This window comes from Zea mays, chromosome 1 (genome assembly GCF_902167145.1).
Source record: "Zea mays cultivar B73 chromosome 1, Zm-B73-REFERENCE-NAM-5.0, whole genome shotgun sequence".
Lineage (NCBI taxonomy): Eukaryota > Viridiplantae > Streptophyta > Magnoliopsida > Poales > Poaceae > Zea > Zea mays.
In genome coordinates, this window is record NC_050096.1 from 224903788 (window position 1) to 224918897 (window position 15110).

Consider the following 15110-nt stretch of genomic DNA (forward strand, 5'->3'; position numbering starts at 1 on the left):
CAGGTCACCAAATCAGCCATTATTGGTTTCCAGGAATCTCTCGCAAGCACTGAGCTAATTTTAATACTCACTTCAATTCTTCTGGATCCAAAGTAAATTGATTCTTTCGTTTCATTAGGCTATGTCTAGCGGACGCCGAACGCACGCGCCACGGCAGTTGCATGCTCGATAAGAAAAGTAACCGTTTTCAGCAGTATGCGCATTCGGATGTGCATCCTCTCTCACAGGAGAGAGAAAGCACGGATATACACGGATCTCGTAGAGAGAGAAAACATTCAATCACAGTTGCAAATCAAACAACATGTAGCTTACGTAGGAATTATCCATAGGAGGGCCATGTATTTGAAGTCGATATGCTAATTCCATAATTACCTTGGCTCAGCAAAAGTACGTCGCGTGAAAGAAGCAATCGCATACATGGCAGATTGCTTGAATACTAATTGCCATCTAATAAATAGATCTGGACTGTTCATTTCGGCTTAAAGTCAGTTGTTTGAACTGCTACAGCTGTAATCAATAGAGACAAAAACATTGTAGAATCAATAGAAACCATACAGATAAGGAACACGCATGCTAGCAGGCTCCAAAGCACCTCACACTTCTAAATGTATGGCACAAATCTTGCATGTCTAATTGTAATATGGTTCGTTGTTTAGCACAAACGACTAAACGAGACAGAAAAAAAAAAGATCACTACTGCACTCATAAGTACAAAACTTTGATCAGGGAGCCATCAACAGCACAGTGATACATGGGAATATTCATATTTCATGTCAGCTTCATTCGACATGAAATAATGATTACGTGTAACAAGATGAAAATGCACTGCATTCTGAAGTAGGAAGACAATGGGAATAGGTTAAGTACAACTAATAATACTTCTTTAATATCAGCAGCATCTCGTGTCATCAACTAGGATCGAAACTTTACTAGCAGTAACATCTCATATTGTTTGAGTGTCATCAACTGGTAAATGAAAACACAAGTGACAGCATTCCGTAGGATATTTCTTTTTCAAGAAACTACTACACGACTATCAGTCGGCCATGCCTTAGTAGAACCTCCGACGACACAGCGAAGAACTATATTGACAAACTTTGGATTTCATTCTTCTATTCACACCTTGGACACGATCTATTTCAGAGTTATTATAGTCATAAGTCAGTTCCTGTAGTGGTGGAATTGTCTCTGCAGCAAAGAACATAATATGTGGCATCCTTTTGTCACCATGGTCCCGGAGAACATTTTGTGCTTGAAGATTTGGTGAACAGCTGTGGTTGATGAACCTTCCGATGTTTCCATACACAGATGCATCTATAGTGAAGCGCACATCTTCCATGGCCTGGGAGCAAGAGCTAGAAGAGTTCAAACCTGAAACATTTGATAGCAACACACTGCTAACATTCTCGTCATCATAGTTAAGGCCTACATCAAACAAGTAATTGTTGTTCCTTCTCTTGTCAGCCGCCTTTTGATGCTGCACCTCACCGATATACTCACATATGAAGCTGCCAGCAGGAATGGACCATAGAGATCTTACGCCCCAACCTGTCTTGGTTGTCCTGAATACTTCCAGTGGTATTTTCATATCATGCTGACTGACCCTGTTGCGGCACGACGGAGGACATTTACAAGATGAACCACACTCAAATATCACAGACTTCTCATTGAGAATTGCGCCACTTAAGTCAAATGGGATCTCCCCTCCATTCTTCACAGCACAGGCACAGCTCTCAGAGTCTGAGCAACCATTGGTGCAGTCACAACCCTGATTGTGTTTTTCTGTAAGCCCAAATGGATATCTAATTCTAGTGGTGTATTGGAAAGGTCCAGGTTGCACATCATCGACTGTATTAATGACACAGATGGGAGTGGCTTCCTTCCCTTGAGATATATCAGTCATGCACAGGCCTGGACGGCTTTTGAAGCTCTTCAATCTTTTAGCTATGTGCATAGGAAGTTCTGGTTGCCCATGAATCTTTTTTAACTTGTACTTAAACACCCTTGAACCTGGTTTACCATCCATCCAGAAATCCACCACTAAATACAATCCATCATAAGTGTATTTTGGGATTAGTTTGGCCCCCGAATGACTGCCTCGATCGGTATTCCGACACTTAAATCCATGAATCACTCTTACAGGAGTCTTTGTTTTGATGCAATTCTTTAGTGCAAGGTTCCCACACTTAAGCTTTTGATCCTCATCTTTCTTCTTAACAGCAGACTTCCCGCCAGAACCAGTGTATATCAGTTCACCTGAGCAACCCAATTCATCAGGATAACCTCCAGAAGCAACAATGCTTATTGCAATAAGCATGCCATTTCTATATGTGGTGGTGGAAATGCCTCTCCGGTACTCACTATGTAGACCAGCAATAGCAAGCTGAGCTCTGTATAGAAACTCATCACCAACTTCAACTCCAGGAACTTGTCCCACAATAGGACCATGTTTAGTAAAACCTGGTAACGCCTTCATTACTTTAGCAGCTTCATTGTCAATTCTCATCTTCAATGAACGCTGCTCCATAGTTTGTACAAGCGTCCTGCATACAAACTCAAACATCCTGCACAACATTTTAAATCTGCTCCTAGCATCTGCATTCATGTATCTATATTGCCTTTGACACCTCACAGAAGGCAGGCCTGATGAACTATTGAGGTAAAGCTCGAGATTTCTTTCATTTAAAACTATTTCCCTAAATATGTCATGAATTTTCAAGTTGGAAGCCACCTCATCATCCCGTTTGCTCTTACTACCCGAGGCAAACATCCTCTGTTGATGACCTAGAGCTTTTGCCTTCACCATCCTCTTGTGACCAAAGAAATCCCTAGTTGTGGCAGCCTTCTTTTTGTGTGTCATGGGCATGGGGCACATGTCTGCAGACATGGGAGCTTGCATAACTCGATCCTTAGTGAGCTCAACAGAGTCCTGAATCCCATTTGTTGTTACCCACCTTTCGCGTACGGTTTCCTTCTTGCCTTTGGAAAATGGTATATGCTGAGCATCTGTAACAAATTTCTGAACCACATTGTCTGGCTTGACTGTGCTTTGATTTGTAAACATGTCCTTACTTCCCAACACAGTGCCCTCACCAGACACTTCTGCTGCAACATCAGAAGATATCATCCTGTTAATCCTACCACTGTCAGATACTATCTTACCCATCACGGGTTTTTTGGAAGAATTCTTAGAAAAAGATGCAGCAACAGTGTTGTATCTGTACGAAGTCCTACCATATTTGTTCATCACCTTTCTATCTTTTACTAGTGCCCATGACAGCGTCTTCCTTCCAAAGTTCCCACTTAAACCAGGGAAATCTCTTGCAGAAACATCCCTATAAGATGCAGGATCAAGCAGAACAGCATCGGAAGAAACCTGAGACCCCCAAGCCTTCTTGGAGGGAACCTCTCCATTCTCTAATTTGCCATCTTGTACAGCTCCAGCACTAGTACCAGTGCAAGCAGCAACAATTTCCACAGCACGTCCATCAGCCAAAGAACTACCATGAGCACGCCCAGACTCCAATGGCCGATGCACCTTGCTATGGCAACCGCCATCCTTTCCATGGCCAGGTAGCAAGGTGCGTGTGGTAGATATGATCTCTGGCTTTGGTGGAAATCGTGCGCCGGTCACCGGGCCCTTCTTCCCCCGCAGCTCATCAATCCTTGCTCCCCTTCCTCTGTCATGTGCAGCAGACGATTTCACCAATCCAGCATCATGACGATCTGTGTTCGACATTGGAGCAGCTCCATCCCTGGCACACGGCTTTTTGAGAACCCTCGTGCCAGCAGCTTTGGGGGACACCGCTCTCGACATCACACCAACACCAACACCATCCTTGAGGCCCGCGAGGGGACGAGCAACTGCCGGCTTCTTGAATGCATCAGAAGCTCTGTTCTCACGTTGCCCTTCGTATCGTGTCCGCAAACCTCCGTCGGCATCTGCACCAGCGAGCGGAGCAGGAGCAGCCGAGGTCCACCTGGAGGCGGGTGGGAACTGCCGAGTGACGGAGACCGCCCTCCGCTTGGGCGGTGGGAGCACGGGCGCAGCAGACGGGCGCTTGCTCACAAGAACACCACCTCGTCCGCCGCCATCCTCCTCCCGCGGCGGTGGAGCCTCACCACCAGTGGCGACGGTCGCAGCATTCCGTCCCACAGGGTCCGCGCTGGCACTCACCGCCACCTCACGGTCCGCCACGCCGCCGCGCCTCGTGTACCGCCCGCCCGCCTCCTCTCCCGCGCTCCGACGCGCTCCCCCGCCGCCGCTGCCTCCCTCGCCTCGATGACCATTGGCTGTGACATGAGGAGGACGCCGAAGCGGAGGCGGCGGGCGACGCAGAAAGACGCGGCGGGTGCCGCGCTGGTCGCGCGCGCGGTTGAAGTTGGCTCCGGTCCCCGGAGGCCGCGCCGAGTGAGGCATGACCTGGCCCAAGCACGAAACAAAAGCGCACGAGATCAACATTCGCCATTCGCAGAGCACCACCGTAGAAAAAAAAGAAAACAGAGAAAAACGAAGCCGGAGGAGAGACGCCACGTGGAGGGATACGCGCACGGACTCGCTCACCTCTGAGCTTTCAACCAACGGCGGCGTCGACGATGTAGAGGAGGAGAAGCGCGCCGCCGACGAGGGCACCCTGGAAGTTCCACCAGAGGATCCGGTTGGGTTGAGGAGAGGCATAGAGCGGTTGGGGTTTTAGAATTTGGAATTGGAGGCCGAAACGGCGAAACGACAGTGCCTTGCGCGGTTGCGCCCTTGCCTGAGAATGGGGAGGACGAGCGAGTGGGACCGGGCCCTGGCTCACGGGCACGTGGCCTGGGCCAGGGGCACGTGGCCTGGCGTGCGGGAAGTTTGGACTTTGGACTCGAGCTTGACTGCATGACTGCCAGGTCCGAGATGGGTCCCTCGGAGTCGAAACGGATATGCACACGGCGCGACCTGTCCGGCTGTCCGTCGTCTCGTGTCGTGTCGCTTGCGATTGCTCTAATTCTCACGAAAATCTCCCTTCCCGGATGAATCAATTCCTTCCTAAAATCTGGGAAAGCGAAATTATCATAAATCATCATGTTAAAAAATATGTTCTACAACTACAATATATCTAATAATAATAATACTAACTTGATGTCATGTCATAAGTATTGATGATTTGTTTTCAAAGTTCAGTTAAAGTTTAAAATTTTTTATTTAAACTAACGTCCCTCTTAGTTGACACCCCAAGCAAATAGCCACCGAATTAACCAATTATTAGCCGGGTCAATAAGGGTGTGTTTGGTTTAACTTTTGACATTGACTTTTGCCCTCTAAAAGTCAAAAGCTAAATCAAAGGTCTAGATCTAGGAACTAGTTTTTTCTAAAATTCAACTTTTTTGCAGTACAAAACTGAAAACACCTTCGGATCTGCTTTTAGTGGCTTTCGAATGGAACTGTGAAAACATATATCGAATAACTTTTAACAACTTTTAGTGATTTCGACCAAACGGTTTTAGCTTTTTAATAGTTTACAGTCTATAATAGTTTTTTCCACAGCTCACAGCTCTTAGCAGCTTTTTTCACAGCCACAGCCCAACCAAACAGACTCTAAATCAGCCAGAGGATGGTAAAAACCGACAATACTATAAAATAGTTATGTTTAAATGATAACATATTTTTGTTATAATTGACATCCGTTAATACTAATAACATCCTACAGAGAGTATTAGGGGGTGTTTGGTTTCTAGGGACTAATTTTTAGTCTCTACATTTTATTCCATTTTAGTTCCAAAATTGCCAAATATGGAAACTAAAACTCTATTTTAATTTCTATATTTGGCAATTTATATACTAAATTGGAATAAAATGAAGGGACTAAACATTAGTCCCTTGAAACCAAACACCCCCTTACAAGTCTCACTGAAAATTAAAGAAATATCCAATTTGACTGGGCAGAAAGGAAGATCACTGTACTGGGGCGCTGGGCAGTAGTGCAGGTGTGCATTGTTTGAAAACTATGGAAATCTACCATAATTTTCTTCCGTGAGAAAGTTTGCTGAACCGATATTCAAATGTTTTTGCCCCAAAGCAAGCCAGAGCCAAGCAGAGAGTATGTGTGGAGCATCTTCGCCTCGATGTATAGAGAGGTTTGTGGCCTGATTGGTTGTCTTCCTAGTGAGTCAGTCTCGCACCACGGAAATTTTGGTAATATCATCAGCCCTCTGGTGGCCTCTCGTGGGTCACCGTCTCACCGATGATAATCTCTTTGTATTTGCCTTTATCGGCCGCATTAGATCGAACCAGGACTTTCTTCTCGTCAAAATTGATCATATTCATCGGAAGGGGCTCTGTGTCCACCTATATTTCTTGAAGCTTTAATCAGCCCTTGTTGATGGCTGATTGGACCTGTCGTCGAAATATATTACAATCATTAGTGGCATGAGAGAACAAATTATGTCACTTGCAATAAAGCACAGCGTTTAAGCTCGTCGGCAGCGGATGTAATCGTGTGATTTATTTTAGTATTGCCACTTTTGAGTAACTCGACAAATATTCTGTCACATTTGCCAACATTGAATGTAAATTTGACCTCTTCTTGTCGTCTCTTCTGAACAGACTGCAAAGAGGAATAAACTGAAGATTTGGCCTACTTTGACGAAACCATCTCGGCAACGTATACTTCTTGTGGTTCGTCGTCCGAGCTACTCTAGTCACATTCTACCACATAGACATAATGATGAACTGATTTAGATGTGTCTTTGCTTCGGCTTTCGCAAATCAAAGCTCTCTGGTGTAATTGAGCTAGCGTAAAAAATGAATGTCTTCTAATCTTTCTTTCAAGTAGTATCACATTCCATTAAAAGCTAATCCTGCTAGCTGTTTTTCTGTAATGTGAATTTGAAAACATTGGTTCCTCATGTCCCGAAAGGCCGAAACCTCTGGATGTAATCATTAACCGATTCGTCCTTCCCTTGTCGTAAAGCTACTAAATCTAGCAGATCTAACTCATAATCGCTGGAGAAAAAATGATCATGAAATTTCTGTTCTGAACCCCCACAAAAAACTAGAGTTTGGAGGTAGCGTGGTGTACCATGCGAATGCAGTCCCTGTTAGAGACATTGAGAATAAACGAACGTGGAACGTCTCTGTGTCAGCCAATTCTCCTTACTATGCTAGGAACTGGCCTATGTGCTCGTGTGTGCTCTTACCCTGGTCACCCAAAAAATTTGCAAATTTGGGTATCCTTGTTTCCTGGGGATATGGGTGGTAGTCAAATCGGATGTCATAAGGTTTCCTATATGACCGTCCCCCAGGGCCATGCTAACTTCGAGCTTGTGTCAGAACGCTCCAGCTATTTCTTCCCTTACTATGTCAATGGCGGGCAGTGGTAGCCCACCGGCCCTTTAGCCTATACATGGTGTGGGCGTTTATGTATTATGTTGCTTACGTGCCTAGGAGTTTGGGTTCTGTGAAGCATTAATGCTTATCCTGGGGCAACTCATATGATTGGTCATCTCTTCCCGCCCTCCTAGGGGACCAAAAAGTGCTCACCCCATGCATCTGTGGGGTGGTGCTATGTTGTTGAGGAGTCGTAGGGAGTAAGGGGAAGCTTGGCTGAGACGGGTATACAGATGGGTGATAATAATTTGCATCGTGATTTGTATACTCTGCATCAGACTGACCGGTCAGATGTGCGGACCGTCCAACTGTGCACACAGACTATCCGACTACGTAGCCGGACCTTCCGTTTGTAACACCCTAGTGTTACGATAACTAAAACTTTGGTATGTCATCATCTGCACTTACATTAACTTGTTTGATATACCTAGAATGCAATCACTAGGTTAAATTTTTCCAAAAGTGTGATGTTGTGCGTTGGGTTTAGGGTTTAGTTTAACGACTTGACATAAGCTAAACAAGATAGATCATCTTTTGAGCAAGTGACAAATTGACTTGGAGCCTTAAGTGCCAAGCGGCAAGACTTAGAATCTAGAGCAACTTTACTTTCAAAGGTAGATCAAGTGGAAGAAACACTTGAAGAAAGTGAAGAACATATGAAACCCTGAATTAGCTCCCAAAGTGGAATTCAAAATCCAGAGAAAAGTGGATAAAAGTTCATATACCAAAGTTGTAGTATTTAAAAAAGTGAACAACTTTTATATTTGGAGATTCCCATGTTCTGTGAAAGAATTTGGAGTTAAGTACAAAAATTCAGTTGAGTTCAGATTGAAATTTCTGAAAATAATATCAACTAGCCAACTTTGGACCATTGTAACTTTTGATTTATAAGCAGTTTGGAGATGGTCGTTGTAGCTAAGTTGTAGAGCTATCCTAGGTGAACAAACTTGTTTAAGTTACTTAACCTTAAAGCTATATGGAACTAGGTGTAAAACTGGTCCAAATTGGGAATATGTGAATCTGAATTTCAGATTTAGTGCACATTCAGCACTGCAGTTTTTGTATTTTGAATAAACCTTGGAGCCTGTTGGCTGACCTATACAGTGATTGGTTAAAGTTTCTGTACCAAAGTGAAAGACCACATGTTGATGTATAAGTTTGGTTGATGGTTACACCCTTGAAACTATTTGGAACTGGATAAACAGTAACCCAAAAATGTAATGTTTATTTCTGGGTTTCAGACTTGGTATAAAATCCAGAGTCTAAATTTGTGTTTGATGCCAAATTTGAGCCTCTGTAGTTTGGAATTCAGGAGGATTTAGCTATGGGTCACTATATTAAATTTGTAGAGGAACTATAGGAGTATAAAAATTTATGAAGAAACTTGCCCCTAAAACTATATGCTACTAGTATAAAAAGGTAGTCCAATGAGGGGTTAACAGATCTCTGCATTTTCAGATTCAGAACAGTACACTAAGTCTGAAATTGCAGCGTTTTGGCTGATTTTGGAACTCATTTGTGCCTAATACATAGGGTGTTGGGCTGTGGAGTATATATAGAAGTTAAAGACTATAGTTTGGTGAGAAAGAGTCTTTAAGAGTTAAGGGTTTGATCCTGCACAAAAGTTGGAGAAAAGGTTGCTCAAGGTTGGACTGTCAGATGGTGGTGACTGAGTTTAGTTCAGAAGCTGAAACTGAATATTCAGTGAAGTTGGTTCAACATTGAAATACTTTAACTTTTAAACCATGAGTCTTTAGTTATTGGTCATGATAGCAACATTGTAGAGCTATTGTAGTACAAACTTGGCTAAGCTACTTGACCCTAGAGCTACATGGAATTAGGTGTAAAAATTGCTCAAAGTGGTGCGGTCAGGTAGTGATGCACTGAACTAGGTTCAGATTAACCAATTCTGAGTTCAGTTCTTTGGGCTCAACTTTAGAGGCTCCTTGAGACAATTCTATGGAGTTGTAGGTCATGCTTTATATAGCAAGTTGTAGACCAAAGTAAGACAAACAAGTTTCTTAAAGAGAGGTGGACTTGGTGCTACACAAAAATGGGAGTAAAATGGGTCCAAACCTTCTCTGTCAGCCTGTGAGTGGTCTGAATTTGATTTAGTTATCTGTAGTTCAATCGGTGCGTGAGTCCCAGTTTGGGGCTCTTTTGTGGCCAGTTCATGAGGATTTGGACTGGGAATTTTATAGTACAGTGAGATACTAAGTTATAGTGAATAAGTTTTGTGCACAGAGTTGGTCTTAGTACTGTATACAATTTGGGAAAATGGATCCCAAGTCAGGCTGTCAGGTTTGGTACTGTACTGTTGTAGACAGTGGAAATTGGACATTTCAGTGTTTTTACCCAACTTTGGAGCCTTGTGGTAATTACTCCAAGAGAAATGTGGTAGGGATTTCACAGCCAAATGAAAGACCACATCAAGTACAACAAGTTTCATACAAATAATGGACTTGTTACTGTACAAAGTTGAGAGTAAAAGGTGTCCGAAACTTCTCTGTCAGAGTGAGTGCGGTGCTATTTCAGTTCGCTGAAAATGAACTTTTCTATGATTTTGCTCTGATTTGAGGTATCATAACTTTTGATTAGTATGGTTTCAGTCTGAGGATGCTATGCCAAAGTGGTAGAGCTATGTCTAGAGAATAACTTTGAGTAAGTGAGTTAGGTCTGTTGTTGAGGGGAATTGTGAGATACCAGGGGCTTAAATAGGGAGGTGTGGAGATGGGCAGCAAGCTTAAGACAGTTGAGTTCAGGGTTTCATTTGAAAACTGAAGAAGAATCACCCCTGCTGCTCTCACTCGTGTATGTGAATGAAGATGAGAATGAAATATATCACCAAGGTCTAGAGACCCCAGTTCCACTGTAAATATTCAGTTTGGACTATATGGGAGTAGTGAGCAGTGGGTATTAATTACTTTTGTTTGTTGTCTGCACTTGAAGACAAAAGGTAATACTTGTGAGTATAGTTTGGGAAGGAAAAGAGAAGATTTTCATCCCTTTGTTGTGCTCCATTTCGTGCACAAACTGAGATAAGCTTGGAGTGGGCAATAAAGAATCTAGAGACTCCTCTCCACTGTAGAAATATCAACTTGGTATCCATTTGAGTCTGTCCCCAAGTAGAGTAAATATCTGTTTTGTTTGCTAGCTACAAAACTGGACAAAAGTGATATTTGGGTTGAGTTGTGCTGATCCAACAAGGTATTTGTACATGGGAGCCAGGTGTGTTGACCATGCAGTGCTGACATCCTGTGGACTTCTCTCCACCGTGTGTGAACAAGTACAGTAAACCACTGCCTTAGTCTTCCCATCTCCTACTTAATTCATGGTCCAGTAGGCCCTGCAGTCCTAGAGCTCGAGTGATATCCTTGGCTCTTGTACCCTATGTTTCCCCAGAGTTAATCCCCTTCCAGTCTCTTGGTCCATCTACCCGGAGCTTGGTGTACCAGTCCTGTTAGGATTTATGGGCTTGGCCCAATTAAGAAATTCTAATAAATCCCAGGAAAATCTCAAAAGCCCATACAAGTGGATGGCTAGGGAATTGGTGGAACCAATAGCACCATATTGCTAGTTCTAGTGGAGTAGAGCTAGCTTAAATATGGAAGCCACACTCACTCACCAAGTCATGGATGAGAGGAGAGAGTGTGGAGAGCCACACGCGCGCGCGCGCTCGCTCGCCTCGCCTCGCCGGGGCGGGGCGAAGGGCGCGGGCGCACGACATGCGCGTGAATGGTCCGCCGAAATCCGGCCCCTCGCCTTGCGGGGGCGCGGCTTCCTTTTGCCGTTTGATTTTTTGGTTACTTGGCTGTTACGCTTATCCTAACCGATCGCTATAAAATCTCAACTGATTGCGAGATTTTCGTGGGCGGATAAGCTCAGGGGTCGCAGACTCGGCCCTATATAAGGAGCCCGGCAGCCAGCCTCCAAATCATCCCAGTTCGCTTTCGCCTCTCTTCATAGCTGAGCCGCCTTTTAGTTCCCTTCGTCCCGACCGCAGAGGTGCATCTGTGATCAGGAGAGCAGGTCTCCGGAACCCTTCGTCTTCTAGATCCTGCACCGGGAGAGGGCGAATAAGGTTTTTGGGAAGCGTCTTCACGCGACTGCTCGTGATCTGCTGACCTCGTCGACCCTGCTGATTTCGCTACTTCGACATCGTCGACCCTGCTGATTCCGGCGCGTGCCATCTATCAGTAAGTCTAATCAGTATGCATCATCTGATTTGGCTTGTTATTTCAGTTCTTCTGATTTGGTCATGATTTATATTCGGAATTTAAACTGGAATTTGTCTAATTATTCAACAAGTCCCTGGGTGGTGACCATTGTCGACAGTTAGTCCACCTCGCCATGACCAAGTAACTTCAAGGGTTTCCTTAGCCTAGTTGTGCATGTTTTGTGATCTGCATAAGATAATGAAGCTCATATGATGGTGAACAATCTACTTAAGACAATTTGGTTGGATGCTATATGAAAATTGGAGTAAAAGATGCCTAAAGTTGGGCTGTCAGGTTAGCTGTGATTAAGTTTATTTAGTTCCTGGAATCTGTATTGCATCACATGGTGCTCAGTTTAGAGCCCTTTAGGCATCAAACCATGTGGTTTTGGACTGAAGTTTCTATAACAAACTTGGAGACCAATGTTAGAGGGATAATACTTGGTAGGGGTCATGCCATTGAAACTACATAGAACTAGGAGTAATGGTGCCTAAAAGTGTGATGTCAGACTTATTTTCTCTAAACTGGATTCAGTTAACTGAAAACTGGAATTTCAATGTTGGTGAACAGTTTGGAGCTCTTTGGTGACCAAATCATGGGGTTTTAGGTTAGGAGTTCTATAACAAAGTGAAATACCAAGGTAAGGCAAACAAGTTTCATGTGAATAACTGGGCTTGTTACTATGAAGAAATTGGGGGAAAATCTATTGTAAAACTCTATGTCAGACTTGGTATAGAGCTGTTTTAGTTAAGCTGAAACTGGACTTTTCAGTAGATTTTGTTCTACTTTAGTGCCTCATAGCTATTGCTCTGGCCTCTGTGTATTTTCAGTCTTGGAGTATTGTACCAAAGTGGAAGAGCAATACTTAGGGAATAGATTTGGCTAAGTAAGTGGGTCTCTTGTCATGTGAGTTTGTGAGATAAAAGGCATTGAACAGAGAGGAGGATGGAGCAGCATGACTGATGAAATTGGATTCAGTGTTTAGTGGGGTTACTGAAGATTTTTTTGTCCCTGCTGGTTGCACTTGTTTGTAGGGATGGAGATAAGGTTGTAGTGCATATTTGAAGGTGCTAGAGGTCTCACTCCCTGCTGAAAGTATACAAGTTTGTAATGATTTGGGGTGTAGAAAAAAAGAAAAATCTCCTCTCCCAGCTGTCCTACACTTCTGGGCACCAATAAAGATAAGTCTTGAGTGACGACAAAGAGTCTAGTGGTCTCATTCGCTTCTGAAATATCAAGTACCGCACCTGTTAGTGCCTATCCACAGATGGGGTCTTATCTACCTTAGTTCCATGTCTATAGAAAGGGACAAGTTGGATATTTGGCTGGGTGAGCTCGACCAGATTTAGCGTCCTGGCTAGGCTTGAATGTTGGCGTGGTGTTGGTGCTTGTATGCCATGTATTTTGTGTCCATGTTGTGCTGGCACCCTAGGAGTCTTTCTCCACTGAGTTGTATACAAGTTCAGAGATAACTGCTTACATGTTGAGCTACCTTGAGTGCTGAGTTCAGTAAAGTTCCTCCCAGTCCTCGAGTTCCAGCATTTGTTCACTACTTGTGTGAGGTGTAAACTTTGTGAAGCTTTATTATATCTTCTTTACATGTTGCATAAGCATAAGTATTCATGGACATATCATTTCATGTAGAGTACCAAAAAAGAAGAGGTGATTACTAAAGAGGAGTCTACTCCAGTGTCTGCTGATCAAGTGAAGAGCCATCTAACTGGTTATTTGATAGAAAGATCTAGAACCTCTTCTCTGCAACAAAGGCAAGCCCCGGTGCATTTGCCCCTTTCTTATATTTTTAAAAGACTTTTATACACTTTAAGTCTAGTGAAATGTGCACTAAGTTTATATGAGTTGCTTGGAAACTATTTGATGCATTGACTACCTTGATATCCATTCCTTTTAGTCACACCCGGATTTAAGGGCCAAACCCAGGCGTGAATCAAATGTGTGCTAGGATCAAGACTCACACATATGATTACTCATGGTACAAAAACAAATGTCACATCTTTAATATATAATGAAGTTCTGTACAAAATAGTTAAATAATTACATCATACGAAGACAACGATCTAGTAACCACAGTAGGCTGGGAGATGACGGCCTAGACCTCTCACGAACTCATCGCGGCATCCTTCATGCTCCTTATCTTGTGGTACCTGTCCTTGACCTTGGGGATGTGAGTACAGCAAGGGTGAGCTCGCATACGTTCATCACTCAACAAGTTGTGGGAGTAATGTGCATGAGCTCACTTACGGTGTGGCTCATGTGAAGTGTAAATCTTACCAAAGGAGATGGTTAAAGATGAGCATTGCTTTTAAAGTTGGTCAAAGTTTTATTAGCAATTACTAAGAATAAGTAGATACCAACCCAAATAAATAAGAGATCACAATTAATAATAACACCCACAATGTCATGCATATGACAAATTAAGTTTAGTTCCATAAATTACTCATGTGAGGGTCTGAGCCGCTCATGAACGTGAGCACGACTGATATACCAATTTTACACTCTGCAGAGATTGCACATCTTTACCCACAAGTCATGTTACCCATCTGCCATAGGGTCATGAATCTCATACACCTCTATCGAGGAGGCAAGGCAGGGTAGCACTACGAGGCCTTTCCAAAGTTCCACTAGTTCGAGAAAACCCACTATGGATTCAGGAAGAAGGAAGCATAGGAATCCCTCGTCCGAAATGCCATCGTAGTAGTTCGACTGGAGGACCTCCCTATACTCTGCAGCGACGCCTCCCCGCTTGCCCCTTTCGGGTAAGGTAATCTCTCCCTGGCTTTCCTAATTACTTGGCCAAGGGCGTCCCATTCCACCATTGTGGTAGCACTGTTTTCCCAGGTGGTTCTCCATGTTCCAATTAACATAATGATCTTATCATGAACAACAATTAGAACAACAACAAAAATGGAACATGATCATAATATAACATTAATTTCCCAAAACCAGGTAGAGTAATAGCAAATCTACCCAATAGTTCATTTGTTTGCAAGGTCTGGGATAAACAATAGTAGGGAAACCTATTAGGTCCCATCAAATTAACCTGAACATGTCACAGTGATAACAGGAACATTATTAGGTAGAGAAAAGTGATCAAGGGAACAACTTGCCTTAGACTTGAGATCCCAAGTACTTCACCAAATTGGTCTTCGGGTGACTCGCAACCTCGTCGCTACTCGTAGAAATACATACAAATAGACAAGCAGTACATAAAAGTAAACCAAACATGAGAACAAACCGCGTAAGAATAATCTACCCGCTGCTACGGGATCGTAGGTTCGAGAACCATTAACATCGGAGTTAAAACGAAGAAGTTATGGATAAATCAATATTTTAGGCGCAATAAATCTAATATATATTGCATTTAAACTAAGCAGATATTAAATTGGAATATTTGAGTTGATATTAATCACTTTAACAATTATTTATTATAAACGTAAGGTATAACTATAAATTAGATTAACTAGATTGGCTAGCTAAAACATTATTTAAACAAATAATTAATTAAGTAA

The 15110-nt window shown here is 43.2% G+C and overlaps 1 protein-coding gene across 1 annotated transcript; it reads right to left on the minus strand.

Moving 5' to 3' along the window:
- Positions 1-840: 840 nt before the first annotated feature.
- LOC103643335 (uncharacterized) lies at positions 841-4739 on the minus strand. Its single transcript, XM_008666495.3, has 2 exons — positions 4565-4739; positions 841-4423 (listed from the first exon to the last, which is right to left on the minus strand). The coding sequence occupies exons 1-2, from the start codon at positions 4676-4678 to the stop codon at positions 1052-1054; spliced, it is 3486 nt and encodes a 1161-aa protein (XP_008664717.1). The 5' UTR covers positions 4679-4739; the 3' UTR covers positions 841-1051.
- Positions 4740-15110: the final 10371 nt, after the last annotated feature.

Bases quoted from the DNA above. Each gene is read 5' to 3' on its own strand.
- LOC103643335 (XM_008666495.3), bottom strand. From the start codon at position 4,678: ATGCCTCTCCTCAACCCAACCGGATCCTCTGGTGGAACTTCCAGGGTG. The intron at 4,424-4,564 runs GTGAGCGAGTCC...TGCTTGGGCCAG, and splicing joins CGTTGGTTGAAAGCTCAGAG to GTCATGCCTCACTCGGCGCG.